The sequence below is a fragment of the Zosterops lateralis genome, assembly GCF_965231275.1.
Source record: "Zosterops lateralis genome assembly, chromosome: 3".
In the NCBI taxonomy this organism is placed as follows: domain Eukaryota; kingdom Metazoa; phylum Chordata; class Aves; order Passeriformes; family Zosteropidae; genus Zosterops; species Zosterops lateralis.
The window spans coordinates 319,752-336,386 of NC_139764.1; the positions used below are offsets into that span (position 1 = coordinate 319,752).

Consider the following 16,635-nt stretch of genomic DNA (forward strand, 5'->3'; position numbering starts at 1 on the left):
TGAATGGGTTTGTTCAGTTCTACTGAAAGAATCTAACTGAACAGGCTTTGCCTGGTGTAGGTCTTCATTATTGGATAAGGATGGAGTTGAGCCCAGCTGGATCTGCACAGTGGACAGCAACCTCTTGTGCATTCCATGGTGGGCCATTGCCAGGCTCAGTGGCATTCAGGGGTCACAATGGACCTAGCTGAGAATGTTTTCTCTCTGGTTCTCCTCACGTTTTGTAGTGATGTGTCTTTATGGAAGTATTTTATCCTCAGGAATCTTTGTCTTTATAGAAGGCTATTATTTAGCAGAGAGGGTGGTACAAATGCAGTAGTAAGCAAGTGTCCTGGTATTTATTTGGCTGGACATACTTGATGGGGGCACATGCCTGAGCCTTAAAAGACCTTTGAAAATAATTGTAATTTTCATTACTGAGACATTAAAAGAGGTTTTATTCTATTTGGATTTTGCTTTAAAAATGTTTTTTTTTTTAAATAGCAGGCTCCAGATCTTTGATACTTCTCTCATGCATAAGGATATCTGATGCTTTTTGCTTGGAACAGACTGTAACCCCCCTAACACATGAGAAAAGCCAACATGTGATTTTAGGGTACTGATATGGAATTCACACTGTCAGAGCACATTGCTTATGATGTGTGCCCCATGCACACCCTGAACATCCTGGAGCACACTGCTCAGGACCAGTTTAGTGTGCTTTCAGTATTTGTCATTCTTGCATTGTGGAAAAGTTCTTTTGGAAAAGGGTCATCAGTAAGAGACTTGAGATCTCTGCCTTTTACGCCTAGCTCTGACAACCATTTTCCTAGCTTTCTATTTATTTTTAAACTTTTTTGACTAATACTTTGGAATATGGATGCTAAAATGGTAGATGCATTCCCTGCTTTTGTATCTCACCATAGCTATGACTGGTGAAGCTGAATAGCAAAGGAAGGAAAGTTGGGGAAAAGCTGAATGAGGAAGTCTTGTCTTGGAGAAAGAATTGGACTGTTGAATTATTTTCTTTGCAGTTTCAAAAGCTTCTACCTCGCATCAGCCTGCAAAGGAAAAGCAGAGTAAAACATAGATTTCTGACTTTGTTCTTGAATTAGGTGATTGTGAGGCCCAGTGCTGGAAGTACTTGTTTAGTTTCAGCAAAAAGTTGTCAATTTGTAACTGAGTATTTCCTAATGCCCAATGATTTACCACAGACTGCAGTAAATTCACAGCAAGGGAGCAGGTGGAACCATGGGGGCCTGGGCTGAGCTCACTAGATGTCAAATTAATGCCTGCTGTCAGCTGCCAAAATGCCACTTACAGATGTTCTTTCTTCACAGCCACTGTTTTAATGATGACAATTATGCCCAGATGTCACTTTCTTCCTGGGTTAATGTTGTGGTTGGTAAAATGACGGGCATAAACCGCAGCGCCAAATACGTTGTTGTTTCCAAGGAGAAGAAAGTGCCATATGACTACCTGGTTCTGTGCATGGGACAGAGCTACCAGGTGAGATGTGTGCAGAGTGAACCAGCACAGTATTCACAGGTTTTCTACAGTGGGTGGTGTTCCTGAGATCAGGCAGAGCAGCCTTAGCAATGGTAGCACCAGCAGTTTGCAGCCCTGTAGTGATGCAGGTTGGGCTATGTTGGTGCTGCTGCTGAAGCTGGAGGAGAGGAGGGTCGGGTAGAGTTTCCTACCAGCAGTTTACTGCTTAGGGTTGGGCAGGAGGCAAAGCTGATGGTGTTTTTGTCACCATAACCATTAAACCTGCTAAGGAGCAGGCTCAACTGACATGTGGTCCCAGCCACAAGAGACTTAACTCCAGCTGGTCTAACACCATTTGACCTAGTTTTGGAAGTGGAGAGAATTCCTTATCAACTTAATTACTCACCTCACGTGATGGTCATGCCTAGGCATGTCCACGGTGCCGCTTGGTATTGTAGCACACAGCTGAGTTTCCAGTGAGATTGAAGCAGACCTTTAGCTGCATGTAAGATGTGGAATCAAGCTGAGCTCCAGCTCCAAAGGGTCAGCTTCCACTCAGACTGCCTGGGAAGGGTAGCTTCTGGCTCCTGTATCCCCATGAGGCCACCAGGCCACATAAACAAACAGGCAGCTTGGTACAGCCCCCTTGTTGCAGGGCTTTACCTTAGCTGGATGGTTTGGGGGAGGAGTTGTGAGCAAGGCATTTTGCTTTTAAAATCTGGAGATGGATGTGAGCAATGTCTGTAGCTTTGCAATGCTGTACCCTGTCCCACAGCAGTGTCTGACTGCCTATGTGCAGCAGACTGTGTGGTTTGGGATCCCTTCTCAGAGCAGAGCCCCACTTAAACAGCAGCCTGTGAGCATTGCTCAGCAGGGACGGAACAAAAGATGAAGTATGGGCTGGAAAAGTGCTCCTAGGAAAAGGTGTTTGGAGGTAACTCTGACTTGCAAAATAATTTATGGCAAGTAACTATAGTGGGGGAGAAAGATAAAGATAGCAAGGGAAAAGGCAGGTTTTATCTGCCTTTGAGAAGAAATCTTATCATCTATTCTCACTTTCAAGCTATACCAAAGGATAAGAAGAAATTAGTGGCTTGTGTTTTATTACACAGAGCTCTAGTCCATCCTTTTTATAAGTTGTTCCTTATTTGGTAAGTGGTCAAATTAATGCTCAGTAAAACATTATGTGTTATGATTTAGAGATTTACTTGTTGAGTAAGATCTTTTGGTATCATGCCTGTTTTTATATGAACCAGCAGTATTTCAGTTGATCCATCTGGCAGTGAGAACAGGGTTCAGGATGTGGCTCAGTGATGCTGAGGAAGTCAGAGACAAGGTTCCCTTTTCGCTTTGTACAGCTCAGATTAAGTTTGTTATTGTAAAGCATCATTACACAGTGAACGTGTTACTGAATCTTCACATTTGAACCATGAAGCAGGTTTTGATCCCTTTCTTTGGGATAAAATCTGTCATTGTAGAAGGTTGATTTTTGCTGACAAAAGGTGGAGGCAGTCTGGCTTTGCAAAGACTTTCCAAGGGCCATTTAAAGTGATATGTTATTCAGAGAGCTGGTGAGATCCTCTGCTGTGTGTTGGGACATTTCTGCTGTTTGGTGTTGCAGTTCCTGGCATTTTCCATGTGCCTCCACTTGCACTGGCAGTGCTGTTTGAAGTGATCACCCATGTGCCACAGGAAATAGGGAATACATACACAGGGGCACTCTGATCAGTGGGATCTGTGTTCCCTGTGGCCATGGGTGTGTTTGCTGCTGCTGAGTGTGACAAAGAGTGGGGATGTGCCAGAACAGCAGCCGTTGGGTAGCCAAAGTGAGACTGTCATTGTGTTTTAGTATCTCCAAGGTCTGTACCACATATCCACTCTCCCACTCATTTCTCCAGGCCTTGGCTCCCACAGGAGCAGATATCAGTGAAGTCATGAGTCAGTGGCCACAGAGATACATGGAGAAAGTCCCTTCCAATCACTTCACTCTCAATGACACCCAGGACTGCTTGGAGGCAGCACGCTGGCTGGAGGACAACCTCATCAGCTCCGGAGGTAAGGGGCTTCATTAGCACATGCACTAACAGAAATGTTTCCTAGGCTTATTATTTCCTTTATTCCCTGGTATAATTGGCACCCGATGAATTTGAACAAAGTCTATTATCTGCTGTGCTTTGTTTTCCAGATTAATTTACAATTTTTGTTATTTTTGATACCCAGCATATTTAGCTGGAAAAGAAAGGTTTGAGATTGATTAATTATCTGCAGTTATTATTTAAAACCAAATAAGTCCCAAATGCAAATCTGTCTGGAGTTATTAATTAGCCAATGGCATAATAATTTAATTAGTAGATGTGGTTTTCTACTGTATAGAAAAATATCTAGACCTGTGGCATAACACAGATTAAGTATAAATTAGGAAGTGTCTGTCAGCATTGTATTCAGTTGCATCAGTTACAGATTTTTCACATAGAACTGCAAGTTCCTGGTACTTTTTAACCCTTAAAATCAGACACTCATGCTGATGTGCACCATCCCTGTCCTCAGCCTTGTCGTGTGTGCTCTGTTTGTACTTTCACTAGTTCATCCACTGTGTGTGCACTGTGGAAAATACCCGAGACCGTCCAGGTTTCTGAGCCAACTTTGAACTAGAGAAATAGAGACCAAAGAATCAATGAGTTTGTGTAATGTCAGTTCCTCCTGGCTCTCAGTCAGGACAATTCAGAGCAGGAAAGCTTTCTTTGTGGGAAATTCCTGTTGGCAGAGTGCAAGAGCAGGACTTTCCTGAAGACATGTTTTACCCGCCTTGTTTGCGGAGTGTAATGAAAATTGGCAATGATTTGGTGTGGTGCAAGGTTCAGACCTGCTTGGCAGTCCTTTAGGGAAGTTCTAAAAACGTTGGAAATTGTTTTATCATTCTCCAGGTGTTGCTGTGATCAGCACAGGTCATAAACATGGCAATGTTTCTCAGCCAGGTTCCTGGGTTCTGGAGCAGTCTGGCTCCACCTGTCCTCCAGCTGGCACCAGCCCTGCCCATAGGGCCTTACCTGGTGTCCAGCTGGTACAGCAGCTGACTTTGCATAGATAGATGAGGGTGTTAGCTTTTCCTGTTTGCTGCTGTTAGTCCTTCATATAACTCCCTGTGTGCCCAGTCCTGGAATGTGCTCTGGTGCCCCTTTGCAGGGATGCACCTGGGAGCAGCCACTGGCTAGGATGCATGGTGCTAGGAGGATCAGTCACTCTGCAGCCAATGGCACAATTATGGTGTCTCACCTGCCTTGGCACGAGTGCACCTTCGCCAGCAGCAGTGCTGAAGTCATGGGACGTCCATCTTCACTTTGCTGTAGCTGCTGGCCTTGGCTGCAGCATGCAACTGCATCTCTTAATGAGGCCCTGGCCTGGCTTCATGCTTAGAGAAGGCAAATTCACACCACCAATGAGGTTGGTCTGGAGGGACTTTTGGACCTGTGGTCTAGGAGAGATCTGACACCTTCCCCTTCTCCCCTGCTCTGGCTTCAGTTCCTTCTCCTTGCTCTTCCCATCATATTCTCTACTGCTGTGCAGGGTGCCCAGCTGGACAGGTCTTTCTACACTGATCTCAGTTTCTCTTATTCCTCACCCTGCTTCTTTTTCCAGCTCTGTTTTTTACAAACATTGTTCCTTGAGTCTCAACAGTTGTGCCAGGGAAGGGTTTCTGCTGCTGAGGGCCTGGGAGCAGGGCGAGCACTGGCCCCACAGCTGCCACTGTGGCTTCACTGATGAAACCCAGCCACCTAATGCATGGAACCTATTACAGCTGTAATTGGGACTAATCAAAATTCATCTCCTATTAGCTCTGCACTTTCCATGAAAATAAAAGTAGGATGGAAGTAAAGTAAGGAACAAAACTGCTTTAATGGCCCAAAATGGAGCAATTACATTGTCTCTTCACCTAGGCATAGTTTACTGCCGTATTAAAAGCATGTTTGTAGGAATACTCTTGCATTAAAATTCCAGTGCATGAATCACCAACTGGAGCCACCAATGCTTTAGTTCCTACTGGGTTTCTCCTTTTGCTTTTGCAAACTGCAAAGATTCAGGTCACATTAGGGTCACTGAAATCTTGTGCTTCTACTTGTGGAAAATTAATGAGTCTGCCTCTGCAACAGGACACTGACATTCAAGTAATAAACAATAAAACTACTGTAATGATCTTTATTTATGGCTGTTTTTTCTCTAGAAGGTTATTATGTTTACTCACAGATACATACATTTTCATCTACTTAAATAATAAAAGCATCCTGAGGAACTGCTCCATGTTCAGTGGACATAATTTCAGTCCATAATGAATATCTGCAGTTCCTAGACTACTAGTGCTGTCATCTAAAAAGCCACTAATATTGTAATAAGCAGAAGCAGTAAATTGTTGATTTACAAAAGGTCAGTAAAGGAACATTGCTTTCCCTGATCTAATGCAACTGTATTTAATATTACCATATAAAACAGAATTTTAATTTTCCTTGAGAAGTGTAGGACTTTCATGGGCTAATTTTGTCCATTTCCCCAAATGCCAGTGTCTAATGCAGGAACTGAGCTTCTCTCTAAGGGGGCTGTGCTGCCCAAGGGTGAAGCCCAGCCTTGCCCTTCAGTCAGAATGGAGCATTGCTGGGCTGTGCCTCAGGGAAGACCTCCTCATCCTCCTTTTCCAGCCACAGCCACAGCATCCTCTTCACTCCTCATGCATTTCACTCTCTGCAATTTGAAAGCATGTAAATGTAGCATGAGGCTGTTGGCACCTGCACACAGCATCCTGGCCTGCACTGTCAGTATGTAGCATTAATAAAAATGAGTATAGCAAAGCAGGTCTTTACTCATGGGTCCTGCTGAGCTGCTTCTTTCATTCCTGCTGCAGCAGGAAAAAAACAGTCAGGCTTACATCTGTCTTCTCTTTTGACACTCTCCTGAGGCCAGTGCAGCTGCAGACAAGTGTCCTGGCAGACACAAGATATGGGATAGCTTCTTCTGGCTTGGGAATTTGTGATGGACCCACGGGAGTATTCCTGTATTCTAGATGATATTTTTGGAAGTAATAAGATCTCTTTCTTCTTATTTTCAAATTGATACATTTGCAGGTACAATTGTTCTGTCCCTCGAGTCATTGCTGTGAACAGTAAAAACATGTTTTCTGTCATTGATGTGCAGTGTACTCATAGGGCAAATCTTTTCTCTGGCAGCTATGGAGAGAGGTGTTTCTTTGGCAGCTACAAGTAGCCAAACTGATAGGGACGAAAAAAATATTCCCCTTGTAGTCAAAGGAGAATAGTAGAACATCTGTTAACATTTTTATCATTAATATTCTTGGGAGCTGGGGTAGTGTGCATGCTCAGTTTAGTATTGCCCTACATCTCATGCAGTAAAACATGGTCCAGTGGGATTAGTTTAGCCCATGAAATAATACAATTCAGGGCATAGGGGATGCTGTCACTTGTGGCAAGATGGAGGTGCTACTGCCAAGATAAACATGTGAGTTGATTGCAGCACTGCCCAAGTGAGTGACGTGAAAGCACTAGGAAGGTGCTTTTGAAGCATCCTTGTGCTGATAGGTCAGATCTGAAACAGAGAAGCTGATGTGGACATGGGCAGGCAGGTAGAGGTGTTCCTGGCTCTGTCTGGACCCCACCGTTCGCTCTGGGCTGGTGCAGCTGAGTGTGGCAGGGCCATGGGGCATGTGGTGCACAGAGAGCCTGTAGGGCTGGGCTCCGGTCCTTGGTGTGAGGGTCCTTAGCCCCAAGAGAGGAGTTCACCATGCAAGCTGCACTGTTTTGCCTGCGTTTCTCAAAGGTTTATTTATTGGATCACAGAGCAGACAAATGCTTCCTGTTCCAAGCAGGGGGGCAGAGGGAATGGGGAGGAGGGGAGCTCATCTCAGTCCTGCTCAGTGGAATGTTGGTGTGTTTTATATGAAACCAGCCTGAGATAAAACACATAGCTGCTCTGCTGCCTCCCAGCTCTGCCTCTCTTACTGCTAGAAGGGCTTTAGCCCTTAGGCTCGGGAGTCCTGTTGTGCTCACACAGAACAGATCCTCCCCTCCTCGTGTTCCTGCTCAGCTCTGACTGTGTCGTTTGAAGTGGCACCAGTTCAGGATGAGAATGAGCAGGGCTCTGCCCTGCAGCTCTGCAGTGCCAGGCAGGAGGGGTGAATCAGGTCTGGGCTCTCTTTCCCCAGGGCAGGAGGATGGAGCTGGATTCAGCAGTGGTTTCTCTGGATTCAGCAGTGGTTTCTGTGCTGGTGCTGATGCTCTGCAGAAGGAGCAGCAGTTCCTATATGCTGCTGTTAATGGCAGCTGCTTGGATGGATGGCTGCCTGCAGCTCGCTGAGTTCCCAGCAGTGAGCAGGGATGGAATTGGCTCTGGGCTGGGCATTGTGCCATGTACAGCTGCCTTCAAAGTGGTGCTGAGCTCTCCCTATCACCAGGGACAGGTACCTCTGCCAGGCCATCCCATTCTCTGGAAATCAGCCTTGCGCAGAAGGGAGTGGCAGCACTGGTGACCTCTATGTGGCACAGGGGCTTGTTTTCTATAACTTGGCCTTTCCATGGTTTGTGGGGTTTTTTTGCATGCTGTATTGAATTTGATTCTGTTTGCTCCCCCCTCCATCAGTCCTTTGAATAAGCAAAATTAGGGAAAGAGGGGAGAACAAAATCAAAATGGTGATTTATTTATTGATTTATTTATTTATTTATTTACCCCTAGAGGCTTTTCAATCAAAATACTTTCAGATTATGGGGTCAGGATGAATATCATACTTCCGTGTTAAGTACTTGCCTACTTTGTGGGATGTTTTGTACAGATTCTTCACTAAATTATCTTAGCTGCTGTTGCTAGGTAACATTGCTTGCTTCATAGCATCAGAGAAATAAGAGGGTCAAAGAGAGTAATTTCCTGTTATTATCATCTGAGTTATACTAATAAGGTTTTCATTGTATGTCTTAGAAATCTTTCCCCCTTTTTTTTCCTATTAGGGAACGTTATTGTCTATGGGAACACAATTGACATTTACACCACGGTAGAAACCCTCTTATCCCTTGGAATTGATGGCTCCCGCATTCATCTCGTGCAGTCTCCACTCAGCTCTGCCAGTCCTTGCGTCACCAATGCCACCCTGGAGCGCACGGTGGGGGAGGCTCTGTCAGAGGCAGGTGTGGCCGTGCATCTGGACAGTGTCCTGGCACAGTGGGGCCAGGGTGACCATGGCTGCATCACCTGGGCTGCCTTTACCACTGCCACAAACTTGCTCCACCTGCAGTGCTCAGTAAGTGCATGCTTCCTGTGCCTTTCCTTCAGGCTGGTTTTTTAACACAAAAGCCATCAAATTTACCTGCTCCCTCACAGATTCATCTGTTTCCTCATTGTCTCTAAGAGATTGAACATTCACTTGTTAGTCTCAATGATTGTTTCTTTAAAAATCCAAATAAACCTATAGTTAATGCCCTGACTGATTTGGATTAAAATGTATATAAGTCACCTGACACACAAGTAATTGTTCACTGCTGAGTGACAAATACTCTTAATTAATTTTCAAAGTAATTCCAGAAATCCTTTTCTTATTTAGATGTGCAGTTACTCCTCTTATAGTAGGTGCATTTGACTGTCATAGTAGAAGCCAAAAACAGTGGGATAGTATGTAACTTAATCAAAACATATTTTAAGCAGGTTCCTTTCCCTCTACATTAGATTACAGGTTTATTTCACTTCTAGTACCAGTATATTACAGAAGCTGTTGGCATATTCATAGGAGTGGCTCTGCTCTGAGACTGGGGGCAGGTTCTAGCCTTTCCTAAGGGTCAGCATGGTTCTGTTTTCCTTTTTTGGGCTAATCCACAGGAGTGAGTAATTTCAAAACCTGCATCCATAGGGACCCACCAATCCCCTCCTCACTCCCTGCTGTGCATGCCCTCCGAAGTGCAGCTGGTTGGGTTACTGTGGAGAGAGTGAGCCCTGTGCCTCTTCCAGAGAGCTCCCCAGGTGTCAGGGTCCCTGTTGGCCCCCTCCTCTGCAGCCCTTTTCTTTTTCACATAGGGATCATTAGGCCCTTTGTGGTTGGGCTGAAGATCTCACACAGCACTTTTATCCATAGCAGTCTCCTGACTTTGGTCTCTTATATCAGTATTGATGTTCTTCCCACTCTCTACTCCTATGCAGCTTTTTTAAGTTCTCTCCTTTCTCCTTGAAATTTCTTTATTTTTATCCTTCCACAAAGGTCTCAGTGTGGTACTTGTTTTTGCAACTTGGTATCCACTGACCAGCTCCCCTTCAGCTCCCCTCTTTTATCCCCCACCTTGTCTGTGTGGCCTGCACTTTTCTTTCAGATGCCCCTTGCCTTGGGGTTTCTTTCTTCTGCCCATTTGTGCCCCATGCTCATCCTTCCTCCATCTGCAGTCCTTCCCTGTGGAGGTCTCTCTTTCACAGCCCCTAGGATGAAAGACCTGCAATTACTTGTGATGTCAAGGGCTTTGTATTCTCCAAAACCAGTTCAGCTGCTGCGCAAGGCTCCTGTATCTGCCTCCAGCCACCTAGGAGGCTGGACTCAGAGGAGGAGTAGGCTCTGGAGAGCAGCTCCACCGGGAAGACAGCTGCACTCATGAGAGATCAGGTTCTGCAGGAATCGTCTCTCAGCAGCTCTGGGCCTCTTGGGATTTCAGCCAGTATCAGCTGTTGATTGGCAGTTCTTGGGGACTTAATTTCTTGAGTCCTGCGGGATAAAAAAAAAACAGGAGAAAATCTCTTCTTTCCCTGAAGCAGCAGCCTCCCTCTTCCCTCCCTCCTGCTCGGGCTGACAGGTGGCTCCTGCTTGGAGGTTGCAGCCATCCCCTCTGGTGACACTGTCCTGCCTGCCAACCAGCAAGATGTGGGGCTGTGTGGTCCTCTTGCTCTCATGGGCAGAGCTTCCTTCATTTTTGCCTCTCTGAGATGGTCAAAATTCCCTTAGCTAGGGAATACTTCATCACTTGGTTGATCTATGAACAAGCCCAAGGGCTCTGGCTTCTCCACTGCTGCATCTCTGCTTATGCCAGTGTTGATAAAATTTCCAGTTCCCTGTGCTTTTTCTTTCACCCAGTAGAGTATCTGACACTTGCCCTTAGTCCCCAAGAAAGCTCTTTGGGGGTACAGCTGGGTAACATCTTTACTCTGGTCATAGATTTGTCGTGAGCTGGTGCTAAGGGAAGGACAGATGCTGCTTTGGCCTGGCACAATTGAGTCTTGGGCTGTTCAGGATGAAGGCAGCAAGGGAAAATGTGCTCATCTAAGACCCTTCCAGTCTTTCCTCAGCCTTTAAAGGAATATCTCTTGCTGGAGGGGCAGCAACATGTTGTTTGATGGTTTTAAAAGCTGAGGGCACTGATGGTGGGAAAAGCTCTGTGTGAGGGCTCTGGGGCTTCACAAATCCTTGGAGCAAGAAGGTAGTCAGTCTTCATCTGGGCCCTTTGCAGACTGTGGTCTTGTTCAAAACATCTCTCAGCCTGGTCATTCTTAATCCTTTCACCCCTCCATGTCCAGTGGGCACTCTTGTCTTACACTTGTTTGGGAACCATGTTCTGCCAGCTCTCATCCTTTGACAGAGAAAGCTTTGAGGACACTGCTCATGGTTGTTGTTTCTCCCATGTCTGCCGCCTGCTTCCAGCACAACCTGCTTTATAAGTGTTGGTTGTGCTGCCATAGCTTCTGTGGGGGGAGAGGAGCTCTTCTTCCTTGTGTCCCAGGAGAGGGACTGTGCCCATGCCATGAGACAACAAAAGGAGAGAATTATCACTTGATTTTTTTTTTTTTTTTTTTTTTGAGACTTAGAGACTTAAAGCAGGAAATTATGGATTTAGGGTCCTTGGCCTCTGCAGCTTCCACTGACTAAAATTCCACTGCTATAGCTGGAATGAAGATGACATTTCCTCTGAACAAGTTTAATTTCTGATCTTTCCAAGTCATTGACTGTCCTTGTTCCATTTAGCCAAAGTAACTCAGTTTGTTAGCAAAAAGACTCAACAGTTGGGAAAACACTTGTAATGCACAATTATCCTGCTGAATTCCAAGTACATTGTGCTTTTCTGTTCCTTGGGGTTTCGGGTTGGCATGAGCATTTGAAAGAAAACAAACTTCACAAAAGGTCCAGGTCTATGTTCCATGCTCAGAATGACACAGAAAATACGCACTCAGAAGGTGTTTGATGTGGCAAATGTTGGAGTTTTTAAACTATGCAATAATCAGAAGCAGTTGAGTCTAGTTTAGTAATTTTCATTTCTGCTGTCTTAGTTTTAACTTCGGTAGCTGTAAATGCTGGATGAGAAGGATCTCTCTGCTGTGATAATGTTGCTAAAATCACTCTGTATTTCACATTCTTGTTTTTTAAAATAACATTCAGAATAAAGTCTGTGTTTTATGAAATCAGCCAGTAAGTAATATCCAATTATCTTCACTTACTTACATCTCTTTTTAGGCATTTTTTAACTTTGCCTACAGGACACTGGATTATGAAACCTTTAAGGCCATCAATGATGCTTGCCTTGTTTTTGATGGAAGAGTTGTGATTGATGCCAAATTCCACACCAATGATGCCAGCATCAGGGCTGCAGGTCCTCTGACAAAGTTCTCCAGGAGATACTTTAGGGATGAACTGACACATAGCAACTTCAACTCCAAGGAGATTGGCTTTGAGCTTGCTGTTTCCATGCTGAGTCTCTTTGATCCAACCCCTCAACCCAGTTTCGAGCCACCAGAAGGCTCAGACAGACTCATCCCTGTATACAGACACTGTAAAGTTCAAGGTATGTCCAGCCGGGTTTCTGTCACACTTCCATTCCCTCTCTGGTATTTTTGCTCTTCTACAGTACAAGCAGGTCCATCTCACCTTAGGTGCCATCTCATGGCAGTACAGCACTCAAGGTTCCTTATGTACTGGAGAAAGATCATGGTAGAAGGAGGATAAACAAATACATTATTTTCTTCATTGTTAATGACTTAATAAATCTCATATTTTCACTTATGGTAGGTGGTGTTCTTCCTGGAGGTTATAACTACTTGCACATTTCCAAGCCTGGAATCCCCATGCCCTTGGATGTAGAACATGACTCATGTAATCATGTAAGTTAAATAATGGAACTTTTCTTTTTTCATCTTCTGTTTGTTTGAAAAGTTGTTCCTATTTAGGGTAGCTGGGTTTGGAGGCACTATACACACCAGATGCAGCTGGAGTGGCAACCAGGAGCAGTCACAGAACTAACTGAACCTCTTGGGTGTTCCTTTCCACACTTCCTGGTATTTGGCTTTCTCCAAAGATGCCTGGTTTCTGTGCAGAGGACACAGGACAATATTACCAGCATTTCATGCTTTCAGCCTTCACAATGAGCCTCTTTGCTCCCTGCAATGTGTGGTGCAAGTGCATACAGATGATGGCAGTCTGGCAGGGAAATTCAGCTGATTTCTAGAAGATAAAAGTATTGTGGAAGAGATGCTCTGTACTGCTAGAAAATAGCAAGTTCTGGAGCTGTGAGTTGTCTTGGAACAGGGCACAGGGAAGGACTCCCCATGCTGGGTTATGTGGGGGATTGTCCCAGGATACAAACAAGGAGGTGTTTCTCTTACTGGAGAACCTGACTTGAGGCAAGAAAAGGACTAGATCAATGTCTTTTAAAGCCAGAGAGGACTTTCCAACTAGGCAAGATCCTCTTTGTGGAAGATTGTACCTTTTTCTGTGGGAATTTCTCCATCCAGCCCATTTTTGCAGTTGATTTAAAGAGAAGCTTTTGAAAATCTACCTCAGTGTTTATTTTAAAACCTGGACAGCAATGAAATAAATGGGCTTTTTAAAAAGAAAATGGCTTAGGGAGAGGAATCAAAGCATGGCTTACCTTGCTTGTCAGATCCAGGATAAGCTATCCAAAGTACCATGTAGTGGAGAGCAGAAAGGAGTATCAGAGAGAGAAATTTGTTTTTTCTTACTCCAAATTGCTAGAATATGTTTAGAATTCTTTTGCTGCCACTCTACCTGCTGATTACCTGAAAAGGGACCTTATTTTTTAAAGCTGCTCCAGAAACTTCATGTAAATCATAAAAGATTTTTTAAAGAAAGAAGTAAGAAAAGCTAGTGAAAGGTACTAGCTTAGATGTGGAAATATTAAAAGTTCCTGTAGCCTAGCAATAAGTTGTAGAAATGTATAAAACTGTGACAGGAATACAGCTGGAAAAAATAGCTGCAAGCTATTTGAACATCCCACTGCAATTTGAGGTTTGAAAAATTTTTACATTTTTGTCTAAGTGATTGATTTAAGTAGCTGAAGCTAAATGCTACAGCTCAAGCATAAGCATCCAATATTGGTATTCTTTTATTGACAGTAAATATGATATGCCATGTGTGTGCTGTGTTGTAAAGGAAGCTGAACTGAGTTCAACTGAGTTACCCAAACAGAGTGTTGTTTGGGTAACTGACTCCTGACTCCAGCTGCTGCTCCAGGATGTCACAGGTCCCGATGGATCCAGTGTCATGCTGCCAGTGCACCTGGAGGGCCTGGGTCTCCTAGGTGTCTCCAGTGGCACCCAGCTGGTGCAGCACAGTGGTGTGGGCAGTAACCAAACCACACGGAAAATCTGCGTCCAAGCCACAGCAACGTGCCTGATGACCCGCTGTGGCAGGAGTGCCCTCTCGATTTTAACAGAAGGGTTGTGCATATTAAGCAGTGAGAACTATGGGCTGGGAAGCCCTCACTGACCCTGTACGTGTGCCAGGTCAGGCGTTCTTCATCTCCACAGCTTTCCTGGTGTTTTCTGTTCTAGGGGATGGAGATTGTAACCGGGGAGGCTGGTCACGGGAATTACTTCAGGATGCATTTCAGCAGATACAATATGGTAGACAGCATTACGTGCTTTTCCAAGGATCCCTTCCCTGTCTCCAACTACATCTGCTTGTATGGACAGCACGAACGCCTGCTCAATGACCTGTATTACCGCTGGAGAGCCGGGCAGCTCACAGACCTCTACAGGTGAGAGGAACTCATCATTGTGCACAAAATCTACCTTCTGGCAGAATTTAAGGTTTATCTTATTATGCTTTGTCTTTTGGCTGTTTTCCCTTGGAACAAAAAGTAGAAAAATGGACTTAAAAGGGGCCATATTTTTTAAAGCCACTCCAGAAACTAAGTATTTTCCATTATTTAGCAAAATTGTCAGTAACAATGCAAGTGCTGAAGACCTTCCTGGAAAGAGCTATGTGTCCAAGATTAACTTAGAGGAGGAACAATGGTTTACTTGACTATCTTTCATCTGAATGAGCATTCAGTGTCTTTATCACTTCTGTTTAGAATATTCCGTAGGTTAATCATTAAGCTGAACCTGAACAATCCTTTATTATTGAAGACTTATGTTCAAAAGTTGCTTTTAAAAGTATTTTTGTTGCTTTGAATAAAATTTTTAAGCCAGAGGTTGGTAGGGAGATTTTAAGTAGCTCATGGTGATAGTCATGCTCAACAACTTGCCTATTTTTATCTGGTGAGAGAGACTGAAGGGCCTGGTTACTTCTAGTTATGTGCCATCTCCTCTGAGAGAATGTTTCATTGCTTTTGATTTTCATTTGAAGAAATCCCTCACGAATGGTGCTTTGGAACATAAACTGTCACAGATGGACTAGTGAAGTGCTGCCTTACATCTGCTGGGTAGAGATAGAAAGCCAGGTTCAAGAACAAATCATCAGTTTTTATTGTGATTTGAAGCTGACAGTGGTGCTGAAACATTTCCAGGTTTGATTTTTGTTCTAGTTAGAAGTGATTAGAAGAAAGGCACAAATTGTAGCAACATTTTCAGATTAAACTCTATTATTTAGGTAACAGTTTGTAAAAGTTTGCTATGAAGGTTGTACTGTGGTCCAGAAGATGCTTCTGAATTATTACTGCCACAGGGCTTGATTACAATTTATAGCAAATGTTGGGGTTGTTTTACAAGAGAGGAATGGGACACAGTAGACATGAAGTTCACCTGAACAGCACACTGTCAGTGAGTGTTACGAAGGAACTGAAGGAGGGTGACACAAGTGCATGAGAGATGAGCTAAGACAGCGGTGATTTCCCCTCCATGTCATGGCTCGTGCTGATCATAATTTGGAGCACTGGAAGAGCTCCTTAGTCAGGTTGTTGCAAGGTACCATCAGTCCTTTCTGGGCAATACAGTGTGCACACACATTGTGAGCTCACCTTTTCTATGAACCATGAGTGTCATCAGGGCCACTTGTTAGATGCAACAGCAAGTTTCACACCAGTAGCAACATCTGGAAGAAGAAATCATCCTGCTTTGGGATTTCAGCCTGCAGCACAGGTAGCAGTATTTTCCTGACCTCGACCAAAGGATCACTGGTGTGTCGCACAGAGAAACACCACATATCAGGGCTTCATCACATCCCTTCAGCTCTCCTTAATTAATGGTGATGAACTGATTTTGGACTTGTCTTTTACAGCCTATAGACAATGATGTTGTTTGGGACCTTTTGCCTCATTAGCATGTGGCAGAATTCCTCAATTACAGTTGCCAGGTTTTTCTTATCTGGTTGTTTTATTGCCTCTAGTTGTTTTCAGTCTTCTTTCTACCTTATCTTTAGATATGTTTGTTCCTTTTCTTCTTGCTCTTTGATCGTATGAATGAAATCTCATATGTTGCTCTGCTACAGTGAACATATGCTGCTCTTTAATCCTTGCTTGTGTGGTTCTTGTGGCACTTACACACACACACACACACACGCGTGCACTCCCATTCATCCCAGCTTGGTGTTCCTATTACACATGTCCGTCCTGTGAGAAGGGAGCATTCTCCAGCAGGTGTAACAGGTAAACTGCCTGGCATCCCCACGGAGCAGTCCTGGCAAACAGCAAGCTGGCACAGGAATTTGTTGCTTTCAGGAGGACGCGGAGCAATGGAGGAAGGCTGGCAATATAATGTACTCTCATAATATATCACATCTACATCCCCACAGTACAGTGTCATATAAAATGTGCATGCATGTGTGTGCAGTGTGCAATAGACACTGTTAAAACCAAGCCATGAGAAGACTGTTTCTTAGAAAACCATTACACTGAAAAATGGTTTAGCATCTGTTGTGAGTTGTTCTGAGACTTTTATGTAGAGAAAAAGTGATGCTTGGTTAGCTTTTGGTACAGA

At 44.2% G+C, this 16,635-nt stretch overlaps 1 protein-coding gene across 1 annotated transcript in view; it reads left to right on the forward strand.

The window, feature by feature from the left end:
- CFAP61 (cilia and flagella associated protein 61) overlaps positions 1-16,635 on the forward strand; it is a 90,064-nt gene that overhangs the window by 52,483 nt on the left and 20,946 nt on the right. The window contains exons 19-24 of the mRNA XM_083856672.1: positions 1,320-1,488; positions 3,366-3,522; positions 8,469-8,758; positions 11,936-12,263; positions 12,488-12,579; positions 14,269-14,474. Coding sequence (XP_083712798.1) covers positions 1,320-1,488; positions 3,366-3,522; positions 8,469-8,758; positions 11,936-12,263; positions 12,488-12,579; positions 14,269-14,474 — 1,242 coding nt within the window. The remainder of the gene's footprint in view (positions 1-1,319; positions 1,489-3,365; positions 3,523-8,468; positions 8,759-11,935; positions 12,264-12,487; positions 12,580-14,268; positions 14,475-16,635) is intronic.